This window comes from Choloepus didactylus, chromosome 16, assembly GCF_015220235.1.
Source record: "Choloepus didactylus isolate mChoDid1 chromosome 16, mChoDid1.pri, whole genome shotgun sequence".
Lineage (NCBI taxonomy): Eukaryota > Metazoa > Chordata > Mammalia > Pilosa > Megalonychidae > Choloepus > Choloepus didactylus.
Genome location: NC_051322.1, coordinates 33413729 through 33431348, shown reverse-complemented (window position 1 = coordinate 33431348; position 17620 = coordinate 33413729). Strand labels below are relative to the sequence as shown.

Sequence of the window (17620 nt, the reverse complement as noted above, 5' to 3'; positions counted from 1 at the left end):
AGAGTTATACAAGTGAATATATATAAAGCACTTGATACGGATCCTGGCACATAGTAAATGCTACATAAATGTTAGCTATTATTATTATCATTATACCCAACAAACTGTTATTGTACCCACAATCTCTAGTTGTACTCTTTGGAATGTTTTTGTTTTTTTTTTCCCGTACATTCACTCCTCTGTCCTTCTGATCTGTTCTGTGTACTATAGCCAGAGATCTTGCAAATAACACAAATCAGATGTTCCTGCCCTGCTTAAAATCTTGTTTTCATCTGCTCCAGAGTTTTCATACCAGCTCTACATTGCTTAAGGCTGCCCTCATTCTCTCATTTCTCCCAATCCTTCACCTTCACCTAGTTAACCTCTACTCACTTATCAGATCTTGGGTTAGACATGCTTCCTCCAGGAAGCTTTCACACATTCACAATAGCTTAGTGTCTCTCTGTACTTCTTTTTCATAACATTGTATATTAGTTTTCATTACGTCTTTAATTTTTGTTTAGATTAATTTCTATTAGAAGAGCAGGATAGTTGCTATAACTTCAGTTACTATTACATGGGCCTGAGATAAAATTTGTTTTCGAAAAGTTATTGTCTGGAGGAATAAACAGAACAATCATGAGTTTGAGTTTCAGTGATGTCACACAGCCTTTATCCTTCCTCATACAGCAAGGTGCAGCCTGCCCCAGATGGCATGGAGATAGCTGGATTGTGAAGTCCTGGTGGGAATAATGTGTGTCTTCATCTTTGTATTCTAAGATTCTATCATAGTCCCCGGCATACCGCGGCACCCAATAAGCTGTGCTGTATACTTTTCCTTGGTCGTGGTTGGCTCAATGTCCTGTTAACTCTGCAAGACTTTTCCCTTCTTTTTATCCCCAAATCCCAGGAACCCCTATTGCCCTCCATAAATCCATTCCTTCTAACTACTTATATTCCAAAATGAACCACTCTCCCCACCCCATTCTTTAACACAAAACTCAGACCCCAAGTATTCGACCACTAAAAACAATCCCAGAGTTCAATTAAATTACTGCCCTACACTAACCGCGGGCAGGACACGCCTGGCTCATCTCTTTATCCTCCCAACCTGGGCCCCCAAGTTGAACACGGGGCTTCTGTTGAGCATCTTTCACCTTCACCCGGTTCAGACCAGGTGAGATGAGAGTGAGTCAGCTTCCCCTCTCCCGCTCCCCATCCAGAGCCGAGCCCTTGGCCGCTCACCTTTCCCGGGCACAGGCTGTCTCCTCACCCCGCCCGGCTGGGGACCGCGCCTCCCCCCAACCCGGGACTCCGCCGCCGCCGCCTCAGCTCGCGCCCCGCGGCCCTACTCACTGTTCTTGAGGAACCGCTCCTCATGCAGTACGGCAATGGCATTGACACAGAGAAGGGCTGCCTGCAGCAGCGAGTACAGGGTAAAGGCCATGGCTCCCGGAGCCGCGCCCTGCACAAAACAACTCCACACTCCAGCCGCCGCCCGGGACGTGGCGGAGCCCCGGCCTGGGCTTCTCTACGGGAGCCGGAGGAAACCAAAACGCGCTCTCTGAGAAGCTCCGCCCCCATGGGGCTAAGAACCGCCCGACGCTTCCAACAAGGTGTGTCTGCTTATGCGGTGCAATACGGTAACCGAATGTGGCTATTGAACACTTGAAATGTGACTAGTCCGAATTGAGATGTTATTAGTGTAAAATGCACACCGAATTTCAAAGACTTAGTATGAAAACGAATATAAATATACCATTTTTATGATGATTGTATCTTGACATGCATATATTTGGGATAAATAAAATATATTACTAAAATCTTTTCTGTTTATTTTTTTAACGTGGCTACGAGGACATTGTAAATGGCCTTTGAGGCATATATTATATCCCTATTGGATAGTGCTTCTTTGGATGCTTCCAAGAGCATGAGATGTTAATATTTCCATTTTACAGAAGAGGAAACTGAGGCTTTGGAAAATAAAATTTAAAAACATAAAACAAAATAGCATGTTTTAATATTATAGTAGTAAGAGGCTGAGTCAGACCATGTTAAATTGTAGATATTAGAGGATAAGTATGCAAAGTAAACACTTCCTTAACTTAGGGTCTCCTAAGATAAAAGAGGGGAAGGCATCACTTTCAGTCCCATGAAGGACTTTGGGAGCCCGTATGTGGCTACTGTTGGAAGAGACAGTGGTGGAATAGAGAATAATTTCTTAAGCTCCCAAGGAGAAATTAAGCTTTAAAAGGTCAACTAGTTAGTGACCTACGGGAAAGGAGAGGTATTGCTTCCCACAAAAATACTTCCACACTATCTCCAAAGTCTGCCCCTAAGTACAAGTCAGGTAGGGAGAGACACAGGAAGATAAAATAAAGAGAATAAAAGAAACAACAGGATGCCAAACACCTCCAGTTTTCCAAGGCCTACAAAACTGTTGATACTGGTGGTGATGAAGGAATGCTGTTCCCGAAAGTGATGACAGAAGCCACTCCAGGATTTCCACACTGGGCTGAGTGGGAGAAGGGGAAAGAGGGGGAGGGGGCACCTAGAGGGACCTGTCTAGAAGCTTTGATTGTGCAGCAAATCAGTTTTTACTAGACTGTATGCTTTCAGGGGGTCAGGGGGAAAGCGGTCTACTGGGAATTATGGGGATGGATGAAGCGGAGGTGGAAGTAAAGCCTCCCCTACCCATCCCTTTGTGCAGCCACTGGGTTACAACTCACAAGATCCAACTCATTGTCAAAAGAATCAGGTTAACCTCTCCGGGCCTCTGTCACTTCATCTATAAAATTAGGTGATTATAACCTCTAAGGCCTCTTTAGCTCCCAAAATCTCTAGATCTAGCAAAAGCAGCTTAAAAATATAAGATAGTGTATGTATACTAGTACCACATTATCTGATTCATTATATTTCAAAAATCCAGGTTTGCAGCTAAGCTGACAACAGCAGATTACATCCTTATAAAGAATTGTTCCTCTGATAACATTACTTCCAAAGAAATACCTGGAAATGTTGTCATGTATTTATAAAAGAGTTGTCACAGTTTAAAAAAAATTTTTTTTTTGCTCCAAAAGAACTGTGTAAAAATGCATATTTTGCATTTCTGCAGTTTGAAAAATAAATTACTGACTATGGTCTATTTAAATTTAGAACTTGCAGCTTGGTGCTGAGTTTCTGATCTCTATATGGTACAGTTTCATATGTTCATGTTAGATATTGGCCAAGATTATTTTTCTTTGTCTTCACCAAGCTGTCTGCTTTGCTCCTCATGTGCCCCTACTGGCTCTCTCCCCTGCCCTGACTGCCTTAAAACTAATCTCATAGCTGTGGGATTGTAGAGAAAACCAACTTGGACTTCAGGAAAAAAAAGAGGGTGGGGGGATACAACTCCAGATACTATCTATTCCAAGTTATGGACCTCATCCCAGCACCACCACCACCTCCTCCTCTTTTCCAGAGTGTCTGCTGCTACTCTCCGCCTCCCCTTACCCTACTTGCACTTCACAGATGATGTTTACATTTTTTTTAATTAAATTCAGTTTTATTGAAATACCTTCACACACCATACAATCATCCATGATATACAATCCACTGTCCACAGTATGATAACATAGTTATGCATTCATCACCACAATCTATCTCTGAACATTTTCCTTACATCAGAAAGAACCACAACAAGAATAAAAAATAAAAGTGAAAAAAAACACCCAAATCATCCCCCCATCCCACCCCATTTGTCCTTTAGTTTTTATCCCCATTCCTCCACTCATCCATACACTAGATAAAGGGGGTGTGATCCACAAGGTCTTCACAATCACACTGTCACCCCTTGTAATCTACGTTATTATATAATTGTCTTCAGGAGTCCAGACTGCTGGGTTGGAGTTTGGTAGTTTCAGGTATTTACTTCTAGCTATTCCAATACATTAAAGCCTAAGAGGTGTTATCTATATAGTGCATAAGAATGTCCACCAGAGTGACTTCTCGATTCCATTTGGAATCTCTCAGCCACTGAAACTATTTCATCTCATTTTGCATCCCCCTTTTGGTCAAGAAGATACTCTCAGTCCCACGATGCCGGGTCCACATTCATCCCCGGGAGTCATACTCTGTGTTGCCAGGGAGATTTACACCCCTGAGAGTCGGGTCCCACGTAGGGGGGAGGGCAGCGAGTTCACCTGTCGAGATGGCTCAGTTAGAGAGAGAGAGGGCCACATCTGAGCAACAAAGAGGTACTCAGGGGGAGACTCTTAGGCACCATTACATACAACTTTAGACTCTCCTTTGTGGTAATGAGCTTCATAAGGGCAAGTCCCATGCTCGAGGGCTCAGCACATCAAACCGCCAGTCCCAATGTTTGTGACAACATACGCTAGGGGAACAGCATCTCAAAGTTTAGAGATAGGCCTTACAATTCAGGGATAGAGTTAACTGCTGTAAGAGCTTACAATCTAGGGACTATTACAATTATTGTGTCCACGTTAGGCTATGTTCTAAGATTCAATTCTGAGTTTACACATTGTAGTTAGTCCATATTGGTAAGGCATCATCCCTCTCACCATGTTTTCTCCAACACTTTTACTCCTATATATATATTTTCCTACAATTTTATAGAGTTATATTCACATACCATACATTTATCCACAGTGTACAATCAGTTGTTCATGGTATCATCATAAAGTTGTACATTTATCACCACAATAAGCATTTGAACATACTGATTACTACAAGAAAAATTGTTTTGTTTTTTTTTAGCAATAAGAAAAAATGATAAAAAGAAAAATAACATGTCATACAATACAATATACTACTAAGGACAGCAAATAACACTACTACCAAGAATCCCATGTTACTCCCCTATATGATGTTTACATTTTAATATGAATGGTGCCCCTTGGAGTTAACAACCTGGAGGTCCCAGCATTGGTCCTACCCAAATTACATGGAATGAATTGTCCCAAAGGAAAGAAGACTTTCTATTACCAAAAGTGCTGCTTGATAGACAAAAAAACAGAGCAAAACAAAACCAGATAGTCATGGAAACTAGGGGAGTGGAAGGAGTTTGTAACTTGAGATGGGTAAGACCTGATTTTTTTATGTGGTTCAGGACCTACCCAATACCAGTATGCTGTAAAAAAGCTGAAAATTAGATCTTCATTCCTTTGACAAAAATAAAAGAATTGGCGCCTTCAATAAAGTTCCCTTAAGCAAAGGATAGTTATAATTAAGATTATGCCTTTGATAATCTTTATGTGTCACAAAAGCAAAAGAACATGGCCCCCAATAAATGTAGGGAACAGGGAGAATACAGGATCTAAACTCAATCTTTTAAAGGTGAAGTGCCCCAGGACTCAGTCCTTGGACCTATGAGAGACTGCAATAAAGCCTCAAATTTTTACCCTGCCCTGTGTCTTCCTTTTCCTTACACTTTTGCACTAAACCACTACCCCACATTTCCCTGATCCTTGACTTTGAGTTCAGCTACATGAATTGCTTTGACCAAAGAAAGAGGAGAAAGGGATGGTTTGCCAGTCTGAGCCTAGACATCAGAAGGCCTTATCTGTTTCTCTTTCTTTCTTGTTCCTCTACCCTTGCCATGAGAAAAACATTCCTAGGCTAGTCCACTGGTCCCAAAAGAATGGTGAAGGACACATGAAGCAGAACCAAATCACCCCAGTCAAGCCCAGGCCTAGATCAGCCAACCCTCATACAACTACAGCTCTCTGAAAATAAATGACTGCTGTTTTAAGCCACTGACTTTTAGGGTTGTTTCTTTCCACAGTATTTTTGAAGCAACAGGTCTTTTCTCTATGTACAGTCACTCCCTTGGTGATCTATTTTTCTGCTGATAGCTTTAAAAACCTCCCAAATCATATCTCCTGCCAAAACTCACCCATGAACCCTTGACTGATGTTTCCAGCTCACAACCTTTTGGGTGTCTAATAGATAGCCCAAGCTTATCTTACCCAAAACTGAACTTCTGATCTTCCCTCCGAAATCTACTCCTTCCCATTTCAGTTCACAGCAACTGTATCATTCCAGTGGTTCAGGAAAAATCTTTGAATGATCCTTGGCTCTATCTTTTTCTTGCACATATTGCATCCAATTCATCAGCATATTCTGTTGGCTTTAACCTCAACACATACCCAAATATGATCACTTCTCACCTTCTCTACCACTACAACTCTGATCGATGTCACCATCCTCTTCAAGTAGATTAGTACAAAGAGCCTCCTGACAGGTCTCTGTGCTTCTACCTTCACTCCTCTAAGACTATTCTCCCAGAGCAGCCAGAGTATTCTTTTTAAAGCCAAGTAATGAAAGCTATTTATTTTTTGAAATAACTGATATATTTGTTTCCTAATAGCTAAAACAAATACCACACAGTGGGTTGGCTTAACAACAGGAATTTAGTGGCTCAAGGTCTTGAGCCTAGGAGAAGTCCAAAATCATGGCGTTAGCAAGCTATGCTTTCTCCCCAAAGACAGTAGCGTTGTGAAGCTGGCAGCCAGTGATCCTTGGTACTTGGCTTTCCTGTCACATGTCAATGCACATGGCGGCATCTTCTTCTTCCTCTTCGAAGTTCCATTGACTTCCAGCTTCTGGCTGCTCCCCATGGCTTCTCTCTCTGTGGCCTTCTCAATAAGATTTAGACCCATTCTGATTCATTCAGTTGGGCCACACCTTAACCTCATCAAAATGTCCTATTTACAATGGGTTCACACCCCCAGGAATGGATTAAGAATAAGAACATGTTTTTCCATGGTACATAACACTGCACCTCCACAACTGGGACCTGAAGAATTTCCCAGATTCTGGATTTTGCTGATTGCATCCCCATGGTCCTTCCTGACTTAAATACTATGTACAATACCCAAATCTTCTGAAAAAATAAAAACACTTGCTGATTGAAGAAAATAGTCCCTATTTAAATTGACCGAAAACTTTTTCATCACCTCAATGCAAATACTAGGTATGTGGTAGAGAAAATTTTTTCACAAGTCAGATCTTACAATGATTCTTCAACAAATCTATTGGCTTCATTCTCTTTCCCTCCCTGTTTTAAAATCCCAGCATCTCTATTCCTGCATTCATTAAAAAATTCATCAAGATAAGGATTATGCATGTTATTTATTAAAAATTTAAACTCATCATGAAGACTGATGAAAATGGTTTTAACATTTTTATCTTGATAATATATTTTATATATATATATATATATATATATATATATATATATCATTTTCTATGTTTGAGATATGACTCGTGATGGCTGAGGTATGTTTGCTTTTAATCCTGTTATTGATAATGATAACCTTGAGTTTAATGGATTCATGGCAACAGCATTCACTCAAATAGGTTCTATTTAAGGAAAGCAATGTACTAAAATAAGAAAATCCCACAAGAAGAGGCTCATTCATGTTTATGGACTCATACAAGCTATTCCTGGTATGAGACTCAAATGAAACCATTTGGAAGCTGAAAGCTTGTGCATTATGAAGTATTTCTGAAAATAGGGCTTTTGGAACTAGATTTTCTTTAAAAATTAAAAACGAGTCATTGTATCTATTTTAAAAGGGGATTAATCCCAAATAACCGCATATAGCTGACTAGTTTTATTTCAAAAATGCTGGCTGAGTAAATAAAAGCTGATTAAGAAATCTAGAGAAACTACTTGCTTGGATGTATATCATTCCTTTATTCACTAATACATTTATTTATTCATTCTTCTATTTAACAAGCATTTACTGAACTTCTAAGATGTGACTTACACAGTGCTAGAGATTGGATAAGGTGCGGTAGGTTGAGCACAAATAATAATCAGATTTGCTCCTACCCTAATGAAAATTGTCCACTAATAAGGAAAAAGAGCCTACAAAACTGTAATTGCTTAGTGCTTAAAATAAGATGGTCTAGGACAGTGTCTCCCAAACTTGGCTGATCAGCAGAATAACTTAGGGAGCCTGTAAACCGGTCAAGATGGCACACCGAGTATATGTATTTCTCTTTGTTACTTACTGAGACTCTATTAAATTATAAAGGTATAAAAAAGGAAATAAATTCATAAGAGTAATTTATGGAGAAGTGTAAGTAATTTCAACAATCTCTGTAAGACAAAATGTGGAAGGAAATACAATGATGGATGACACTCAGTAGATAATACTGCAGTTCAGAATGAACCAGGAGGGGTTTACAGTGGAGGTAGAAGTCATTACCCTGAAGAATTCCACAGAAGTTCCGGATTCAGAGTCAGCAGGTACAACAGAGTTCCAAAAGGAAAAGTAAGGCTGAAAACAGTTGGGTGGATTAAAGGTCTGCATATGAAATAGCCTGCCCGCCACTGCCCTCAATGTGCTGGGACAATACAGCAGCATACAGTCTAGCGTTTGCTCTTGGGGAAGAATGGGATTTTCTTCTTAGGAAATTAAATGAACTGTCAGAAGAGAACTAAGGCTTCCACTATGAGTCTTGCTGTTCTAGGGGACAGCTGTTCTTATTCTGGCCTCTGGGAAGCTGTCAACATGACTACTGATTCCCTGATAGTTCAATCTACAGCTAAGCTGGTTTCTTACTGTCCCAAGTACACAGGGCTTCCAGTTAGCTTTTTCTCCCCACACCAATTACATAAATATCAACTCAAGTTCTTTATTATTAAATATAAAAAGACAACCAGCACATATGAGGAAAACCGGGAACATGAAAGACTAGGACAAAAAAATCAATAAAACTGAAGTCAGAGAGACAGGAACAATTCAGGAAAAAAAGTCTAATTAATGACACTAAAGGTGATTTGAAAAGATATTTAAAGGTGATTTGAAAAGACATTTAAACTGAGGTACTTTCAGATACGTCTATGCAAAAGGAACAACGAAGAAGAAAGATTTCTTAAAATTAAAGCATGATAACCAACCCACACCCACCCCCTGAAAAGGTTCATTGGAAATCTCCTAAGAATATAGCGAAAAAGACACAGAGACAGAAAACTATGAGATGAAAGAGAGAAAGCTTAGGAAAAATCAGAGTTCCACAAGGACAAAAATGGAGGACAGGAAATAATAAAAACAAATAAATATTTACAGAGATGAAAAGAGCATGAATTTCAAACTGAAAAGACCTACTGGGTGCTGAACAGTTTAAATTGTTAGAGAAAAAAATTCTTTACCTTGACCCACCATTGTTAAATTTCAAAGTATGATATTAAAGAGAAGATCTTCAGAGCTTTAAAAGATGAAAAAGTTGTCCATAAGAAACAGACAAGCATCGAATGTAGAAACAATGAAGCACTTTTTTTATTGTGTTGAGTTTTTTAACTACAAATTTTATTGAGCTATAGTCATATACCATATAATCCATCCAAAGTATACAGCGTCTCACAGTATCATCACAGTAACCCTAGTTGTGCAATCATCATCACATTCAATTTTAGACCATTTTCATTATTCCAAAAAGAAAAATATCAAAGACGTTAAAAAAAAAACTAAAACATCCCTTACCCCTTATCCCCCTCTATTAACCCCTAGTACATATGTTACTGTTGATGAAAGAATATTAAGATATTATTGTTAACTATAGTCTATAGCTCGCAATAAGTATTTCCCCCCATATACTCCTCTATTATTAACTTTTTGTATAAGCATCATACATTTGTACTAGTTCATGAAAGAAATTATTTACATTTGGAGTGTTAATCATAAATAATGTCCTTCACAAGGTTCACTGTGTTATACAATCCCACATTGTAAACTCTAGCTTTCCTTCTGGTGACATACATGACTTTAAACAATCTCTTTCAACTGAATGCACATACAATTCATCACTATTACTTATAATCCCAATAATGAGCTACCCTCACTTCTATCCATTTCCAAATATTTAAGTTCAACCTTGTTAAAAATTCTATACATATTAGGCAACAACTCCTCATTCCCTAGTCTCATTCTATCTCTTCTATAACCTGTATTCTAAATGTTATGACTATGAGTTTACCTATTCTAGTTAGTTCATGTTAGTGAAATCATACACTATTTGTCCTTTTGTGTCTGACTTATTTCACTCAGCATTTATATCTTCAAGGTTCATCCATGTTGTCACATGCTTCAGGACTTCATTCCTTCTTACTGCCAAGTAATATACAATGGAGCATTTTTGAAGGAAAACAATTTTTTTTAAAATTAAGTTTTATTGACATATATTCACATACCATACAATCATTCACAGTGTACATTCAATTGTTCACAGTACCATCATATAGTTGTGCATTTGATTGAAATATTTCATACAGGTATTTGTGAACCCCTGAATTAAATCCAACATAACTCATTCTCTTTCTAAACTGGATTTTTTTTTATCTTTTTTTATTATTCATTTTATTGAGATATATTCACATACCACACAGTCATACAAAACAAATCGTACATTTGATTGTTCACAGTACCATTATATAGTTGTACATTCATTACCAAAATCAATCTCCGACACCCTCATTACCACACACACAAAAATAATCAGAATAATAATTAAAATGAAAAGGAGCAACTAAAGTAAAAAAGAACACTGGGCGCCCTTGTCTGTTTGTTTCCTTCCCCCACCTTTCCACTCATCCATCCACAAACTAGACAAATGGGAGTGTGATCCCTATGGCGCCCCCCAATCCCACTGTCCTGCCTCATAAGCCACATTTTTATACAATTGTCTTCAAGATTCATGGGTTCTGGGTTGTAGTTTGATAGTTTCAGGTATCCACCACCAGCTACCCCCTTTGGAACCTAAAAAGGGTTGTCTAAAGTGTGCGTAAGAGTGCCCACCCGAGTGACCTCTCGGCTCCTTTTGGAATCTCTCCGCCACTGAAGCTTATTTCATTTCCTTTCACATCCCCTTTTTGGTCAAGAAGATGTTCTCCATCCCACAATGCCGGGTCTACATTCCTCCCCGGGAGTCATATTCCACGTTGCCAGGGAGATTCACTCCCCTGGGTGTCTGATCCCATGTAGGCGGGAGGGCAGTGAGAAGGAAAACAATTTTGAATCTAAAATTCTATAGCCAATCAAACTACTAATTGTGAGGGTAAAATAAAAGTTTTTGAAACAAAGGCAAAACTAACATTTTATAAGCAGGGGTTATTTTTTAAAATAAAGATATTTAAACAGGTGATAGACTCAGAAAGCTTTTTCCCCGTCAATCAGTAAATACTTACTCCGTACCTATTGTGGCATTATTCTAGGCAATAGTGAGACAATAATAAAACATGACAGAGTTCCTACCCTCAAGGAATTTATATTATAGTAGTGATAAGTGTCATACATCCTTTTTGAGAAAGTTATTTGGAGATGTACTCTGGCTAAACATGGGCAAAAACCAAGAAAAAAGCAAATTATAAGAAATGGCACACTTAAATTAGTCAGTTAATGAAAAGAACCTAAGATGAGAAGTATGCCACAGTCCTGAATAGCATTGGACCACATCAGAACAAGAAGTCCATATGCTCCATGAAGAATCTTATATCAAAAAAATAAATAAATAAAATGGATTCCATGTGTTCCGGTTTGCTAGTGCTGCCATTATGCAAAACACCAGAAATGGATTGGCTTTTATGAAGGGGATTTATTAAGTTACAAATTTACAGCTCTATGGCCATAAAAGTGTCCAAATTAAGGCATCAACAAGAAGATACCTTCACTGAAGAACAGCCATTGGCATCTGGAAAACCTGTTAGCCGAGAAGGCACATGGCTGGCATCTGCTGATCCTTTGCTCCCAAGTTGCATTTCAAAATGGTGTTCTCCAAGCATCTTTAAGTGTCAGCAAGCAGCTCTGTTGGTTTCTAAGCGTCTAACATCTGTGTGTCCTAGCTTAGCATATCCCAGGACATTTTCCTCTCTCTCTGCTCTCGTGACAGCTCCCTTTAAAGAACTTCAGTAAACTAATCAAGAGCTACCCTGAATGGGCAGGGTTAAATCTCCATGGAAACATTCAGTCAAGAGGTCACACCCTAATTAAAAAGATTAATCAATCTGCCCCCACAAGATTGCATTAAAGAATATGGTTTTTTCTGGGGGACATAATACATACAAACCAGCACACCATGTAACAGATAAAATGAGCATGCAGCTGGAAGATGTAAGTGATGTGGTGTAAAATTATTGATAATGTTCAGCAACATCCAGCTCGATTCTTCCTAGGTATACTAGATTCCTACATTTCTCAGAGTTCTCTACAGTTGGGTGGGAATGGGTGACAGAGTTCTGGTTGGTGGAGTGTGTATTTCATTTTCAGGCCAAGGCAGTTAAGAAGCAGTGAAACTTCTCCATGATCTCTCTCTTTATTTGTTGGCTGGATGGATGCAGTGGTTGCAGAGGAAGTTTAGGAAGACCTCAAGATTGGCAGAGCCACAGCATAGAAAGAAATTTTCTTCTGAAACACATTGGACTATAATATGAATAAGAAATACACTTTTATAACATTAAACCTCTGAGATTCCAGAATCATGTTTGTCACCGCAGTATTTCTTAGTTTACCCTAACGAATATGGTGTTTAAAAAAAATGGGAGGAGGGATAGGGATGGGTATGCTTTTCTCTCAACAAAAAAAGAAGAATGTAATCAGGGGACTAGACAAAATAAAATACAAACTCGTCATCCAATACACAGTGAACTAAAATGTGACTCTCTGTAAGTGCAGAAGCTAGGTTCCAAGGAGCAAATACATCTATAAGGCATTCAGAAAAAGGAATTGGCTGTGAGAAAAAGGAGAAAAGGGGCAGCAGCTTGAGGAGAAGGCAGTGCTCACATGGTAAGTCCACTAATTCTTAAATCTTGTGGCACTGTACAAACAATCACCAAAACCATTTGTTGGTGTTGGTGGAGTTGATCTACTTTTGAACTAGAGCAAAGCTTCACAATATATGGTAGTTTGAAAGTGGGAGAGGCGGTGATAAGTTATGGAGCATGGCTCAGGAAAGACGATCTTGGTTAGCCACATTTCTATACAGCAACTCTCCTCCAAGTTCTGATAATTCTCCACAAATCTCTCCTTGAGTTTAGGGCATTTAAGGAATCCAAGTCATCTGCATTAGCAAACATTTTTGGAGCTGCTGCATTTACCCAGTTAAGAAGGGTGCAGTGAAGGAGAGGGACTGTTTGTTCCTGCCCTAAAGGAATTGACAGTCTCACTAGGCACACACAAGATAGAGAGAACAATCAAAACCCAAGGTTGCACGTAAGAGGGGCCAAATGCCTAGTACAGTAAACAAAGCACCCTTTACAAAGGATTAGAGGAGGGAGAAAATCTGATGGTTTGGAGAGCAAGGGCCGGGGTGAACTTGAGCTGAATCGTGAGGTTTGGGCAGAATTTAGGAAGGAAGAGTGGAAAGAAGGGGGACCTTCCAAGGGGATAAATGGTGACAGCAAAGGCAAGAAGGTCGGGAACAGGCGAATGATGTAGGAAAAGTGTCCTGATACGAGGCGGCAAATGCAGATTGGGTGCAAATTTTACAGGGCCTTGAACAAAGTTAAGGATTTGCATTTTATTTTGTAGACAATAACTTGCATCAAAAAATCTCAAGATAAAAGTGGTGGTTCAAAACCTTAGATCATATTTCTTTTCTAGTATTAGTTTTTAAGAGTTTAGATATTTGAGAACTATCCCAATTCAGTTTGGTTCCTGAGCAGCTACCAGGGTTAATTAGTCTTGGCTTATTAAGAGCAGAGAAAAAAAGTTCTGTTCCAGAAGATGGAACATCCATCTCCTCTGGCCAAGATTTTTCCTTCCTTGTTACTTAATGTTAAAGGAAGGGAGCCTCTTAGGGGTTCTGAGAATTAATTATATCTCCCAAGGGAATTTCTTGTGTCTGTTGTTTTTTATGTAATTCATTATAGAAAGGATCTGTCTGCATTAGCATTACTTTATTAATCTTAGTTGAGTCAGTCAAGTATATGCTAGGGAAAGGTAGAGGGGGTGGGGGAAGAAAACAAAGTATATCAGGAAAAGTGTCTACAGATGTTAGGAAGGATTTTGGGATTGTGTGGGCTCTGGAAATCTGTTATATCATAGAACAGCTTTCCTTTTTCTAAGTAATAGAAAAACACATTGTTTACTTCCAGCTTACTTTTCCCTGAATAGGGAACACAGAAAGTATCTTTCTCTGTCTTTAAACTTAGGCATAAGTAAAGTATGACTATAATAAAGCAACATGGATGATGTGTTAAGCATTTGTAGGTTTTATTTGTAGGGGCCTGTTCAAGTTACTTCAGGTAATGGGAGTTGATTGAAGAATATGTATGGCAATACTGAAAACAAGAATCATGTCTGTGCATCAGGTCTTATGAGGACCTGGGAGTGCCACTTCAACTCTAACACTGTTTCTGATCTGTCAAACGGTTTTAAGAATCCCTTCATACACAGTTGTATTACACGAGATAATGTTAAGCATTTAGCACTTGACACATGGCAAATTCTTAATCAATCGTATTTATCATTGTTAATTGGTAACGATAACAGAAAGGGTGTATGTGAAGGGCTAGAGTATAGAACACTCTTGCTGGAAGGATTTGAAGGGACATCTATCTGTTCTGTATTTCGGCTTTGAGCAGAACTACATTTGCGCCATCCTATAGAGCTGCCTTTTACATCTCAGAGAAGCATTCTTGGCAAGATGGTAAAGTTTCAGAATCCTCTCCTAGGAAGTCCTTCCTAATGCACAGTGAACGACAAGGGTTCCCCATTAGCCTGGGCTTGTCTGAGGATTATCTTTCATTAAAGAGATGGCACTTTAGGGAAATTTACCTGGATTTCTTTAGTAGCTGCACAGAGGGAGGGCTTCTTTGAAACTCAGCTACGTCCCTTTATTCTGCTGGCAGCTCCATTCTTGGCTCTCCTGGTTGGGCTAAACTAACAGCCCCATCACTGTCCGTTTGCTGGTTCTAACAGCAGATTTCACCTGATGCTGTCATGGGAGAAGGTGGGGGGTGGAGGTGAAGTGCAGTGAAGAGCAGGGCAGCCGGGATACTCAGGGGGAGAAGCTGTGGTCATTATGGCATCCATGTGGCTGAAAGACACCTGGGATACTGAGATGATGGTGGAAGAGACTTTCCTTTACAGATCGAGAAGGGCTTTCTTCTGCACCTGGAGGATAAGAAGCTTGCCATTGCCTTAAGGCCTAAGGCTCAGTCCCCACTTCATAGGCTGACTTTTTCTTATTGATGCATCAGCTCAACTCCACTCCCTCATTTAGGCCTGCCCAGATCACTCAATTTAAATTAACCCCCAACTCCAATGCCATGTCACATAATCCAGTTTTTCCCTTCACTGAACTTATCACTTCATCAGTAATATATTTTGTTTACTGATTTGCTTGTATATTAACAGACTCCCTTTCCCCCAACTACTAGAATGTAAGTTCCTCAGATAAAGAGACCAGGTAGTTTTGTTCACCAAAGAGTTCCCAGGACCTAAAACAGTGCCTGGCAGAAAATAAGTGCTCAAAAGTAGTTGTTGAATAAATATTTGCCAGACATTCTTAGCTAGACTACAGTTTTGGTGCAAATTCATTTTCTTATTGCTGCCTCGTACAAACAGCTGATTATCCAGCACTGGCCCACAGACAACATTTAAAAAAAAAATAATAGATTTATTGAGATGTAATTCACATACCATATAGTTCATCCATTTAAAGTGTATAATTCAATGGCATTTAGTATATTCACAGAGTTGTGGAGTCATCACCACAATCTACTTATAGAATATTCTGTTACCCTGGAAAGGAACCCAGTATCCATTAGCAGTCACTTCCCATTCCCCTCAACCACCTCCCCCAGCCCTAAGCTACCACCAAACTACATTCTGTCTCTATAGATTTGCCTAATCTGGATGTTTAATAGAAATGGAATCATATTATACTAAGTGAAAGACCTGGCTTCTTTCACTTGGTATAATGTTTTCAAGGTTCATCCACGTCATAGCTTGTATCAGTACTTCATTCTTTTTCATAACCAAATATTATTCCATTATATGGCTGTACCACATTTTTTATTCATTCATTGGTTGATGGACATATGTGTTGTTTCCACTTTTTAGCTATTGTGAATAATGGTGCTATGAACACTCATGTACACGTTTTTGTGTGGATGTATTTTATATTTTCAATTCTTTTGGGCACATAACTAGGAATGGAATTGCTGGGTCATAGAGTAACTTTATGTTTAACATTCTGAGGTACTGCCAAACTGTTTTCTAAAGTAATGCACCATTTTATAGACCTAACAAATATGTATGAGGGTTCCAATTTCTCCACATTTTCAACAAGACTTGTTATTGTCTGTCTTTTTGATTATAGCCATTTTGGTGGGTGTGAAGTGGCATCTCATTGTGGTCCAATTTGCATTTCCCTAATGATGTTGAACATCTTTTTATAATGCTTATCGGACATTTATATATCTTCTTTGAAGAAATGTCTGTTCAAATCCTTTAGGTTTTTATTTTATTTGGGCTTTTTGTCTTTCTGTTGGGTTGAGTCATAAGAGTTCATTGTAGATTCTTATCAGATATATGATTTGAAAATACTTTCTCTCATTCTGTGAGGTATCTTTTGACTTTCTTGATGGTATTGTTTCAGTCCCCAAATTTTTAATTTTGATGAAGTATAATTTATCTGTTTTTTTCCTTTTGTTTCTTTTGCTTTTGGTGCTGTACCTAAGAAAGTTTTGCCTAACCCAAGGTGAAGACGATTTACTCCTATGTTTTCTTCTAAGAGTTTAATAGTTTTACTTCTTCAACAGAATGCACTTTGAGTAGCACTGCTTTAGAGTATTTATCTTTCCAGGGATACATAATAACTTCATAAAAAGAATTATGTTAATGGTGGAATTTCAGCCTCAAAAGAGTTTGGTGAGGGAAGATATTTTTGATCAAGAGGGGTTTCCCATCAGCCTTCAGATTATGTCAGTCAGGGGATTGCCAATTTACCCATATGGGGAAGATGCCCTGCTTGGCTCACTTGGTAGTGAGGCACTGGAGTTTGGTGATTAAAGCAGTGGTTTTGAAGTTGCAATGACCCTAGGTTCAAATTCCTGCTTTGCCACTTATCAGCTGAGTGACTTAACTCCTCCAAGTTTCAATTTCCTTATTCATTAAATAGTCCTTATCTAATAAAGTTGTTAAGAGGATTAAATGAAATAATGCATTAAGGCACTTAGCACAATGTTCGGCTTATTGTAATCATTCAATAAAAATTGGCTGCTGTTAGTATTATTGGCTGCCAAGTAATTGGATGATAGTGCCATATAAGAAGAGGGACGAGAAAGCAACTATGTATAAAATCACAGTTTCACCAATGACAGGGTTTTCTATTGAATTCAAACAGTATTTAACCATGTTTTAAAGCACACAATTTGGGAGAAATGTTGATTCTTTAAAAAGTCAATCCCCAGAGGGCCATAAAAGCTAATTTAATCACTACAACTAATTACAAGGAAGTATAAATCAATAAACTTTGCTAAATGGTCTAAAATATAATGAAGAAAACCATCATTAACTATTACCCAGGAAGCCACTGTCCTTAATAGTGAGATGATGTAAAAGTTGGATGAGAAGAATGAATTTTACTATTCAAAAATTCCAGAGGTTAACCATATTTTCAGGAA

At 38.8% G+C, this 17620-nt stretch overlaps 1 protein-coding gene across 1 annotated transcript in view; it reads right to left on the bottom strand.

Moving 5' to 3' along the window:
• IER3IP1 (immediate early response 3 interacting protein 1) overlaps nt 1-1519 on the bottom strand; it is a 29531-nt gene extending 28012 nt beyond the window's left edge. Inside the window, exon 1 of the mRNA XM_037805701.1 lies at nt 1336-1519. Coding sequence (XP_037661629.1) covers nt 1336-1426 — 91 coding nt within the window. The 5' untranslated portion in view covers nt 1427-1519. The remainder of the gene's footprint in view (nt 1-1335) is intronic.
• Nucleotides 1520-17620: the final 16101 nt, after the last annotated feature.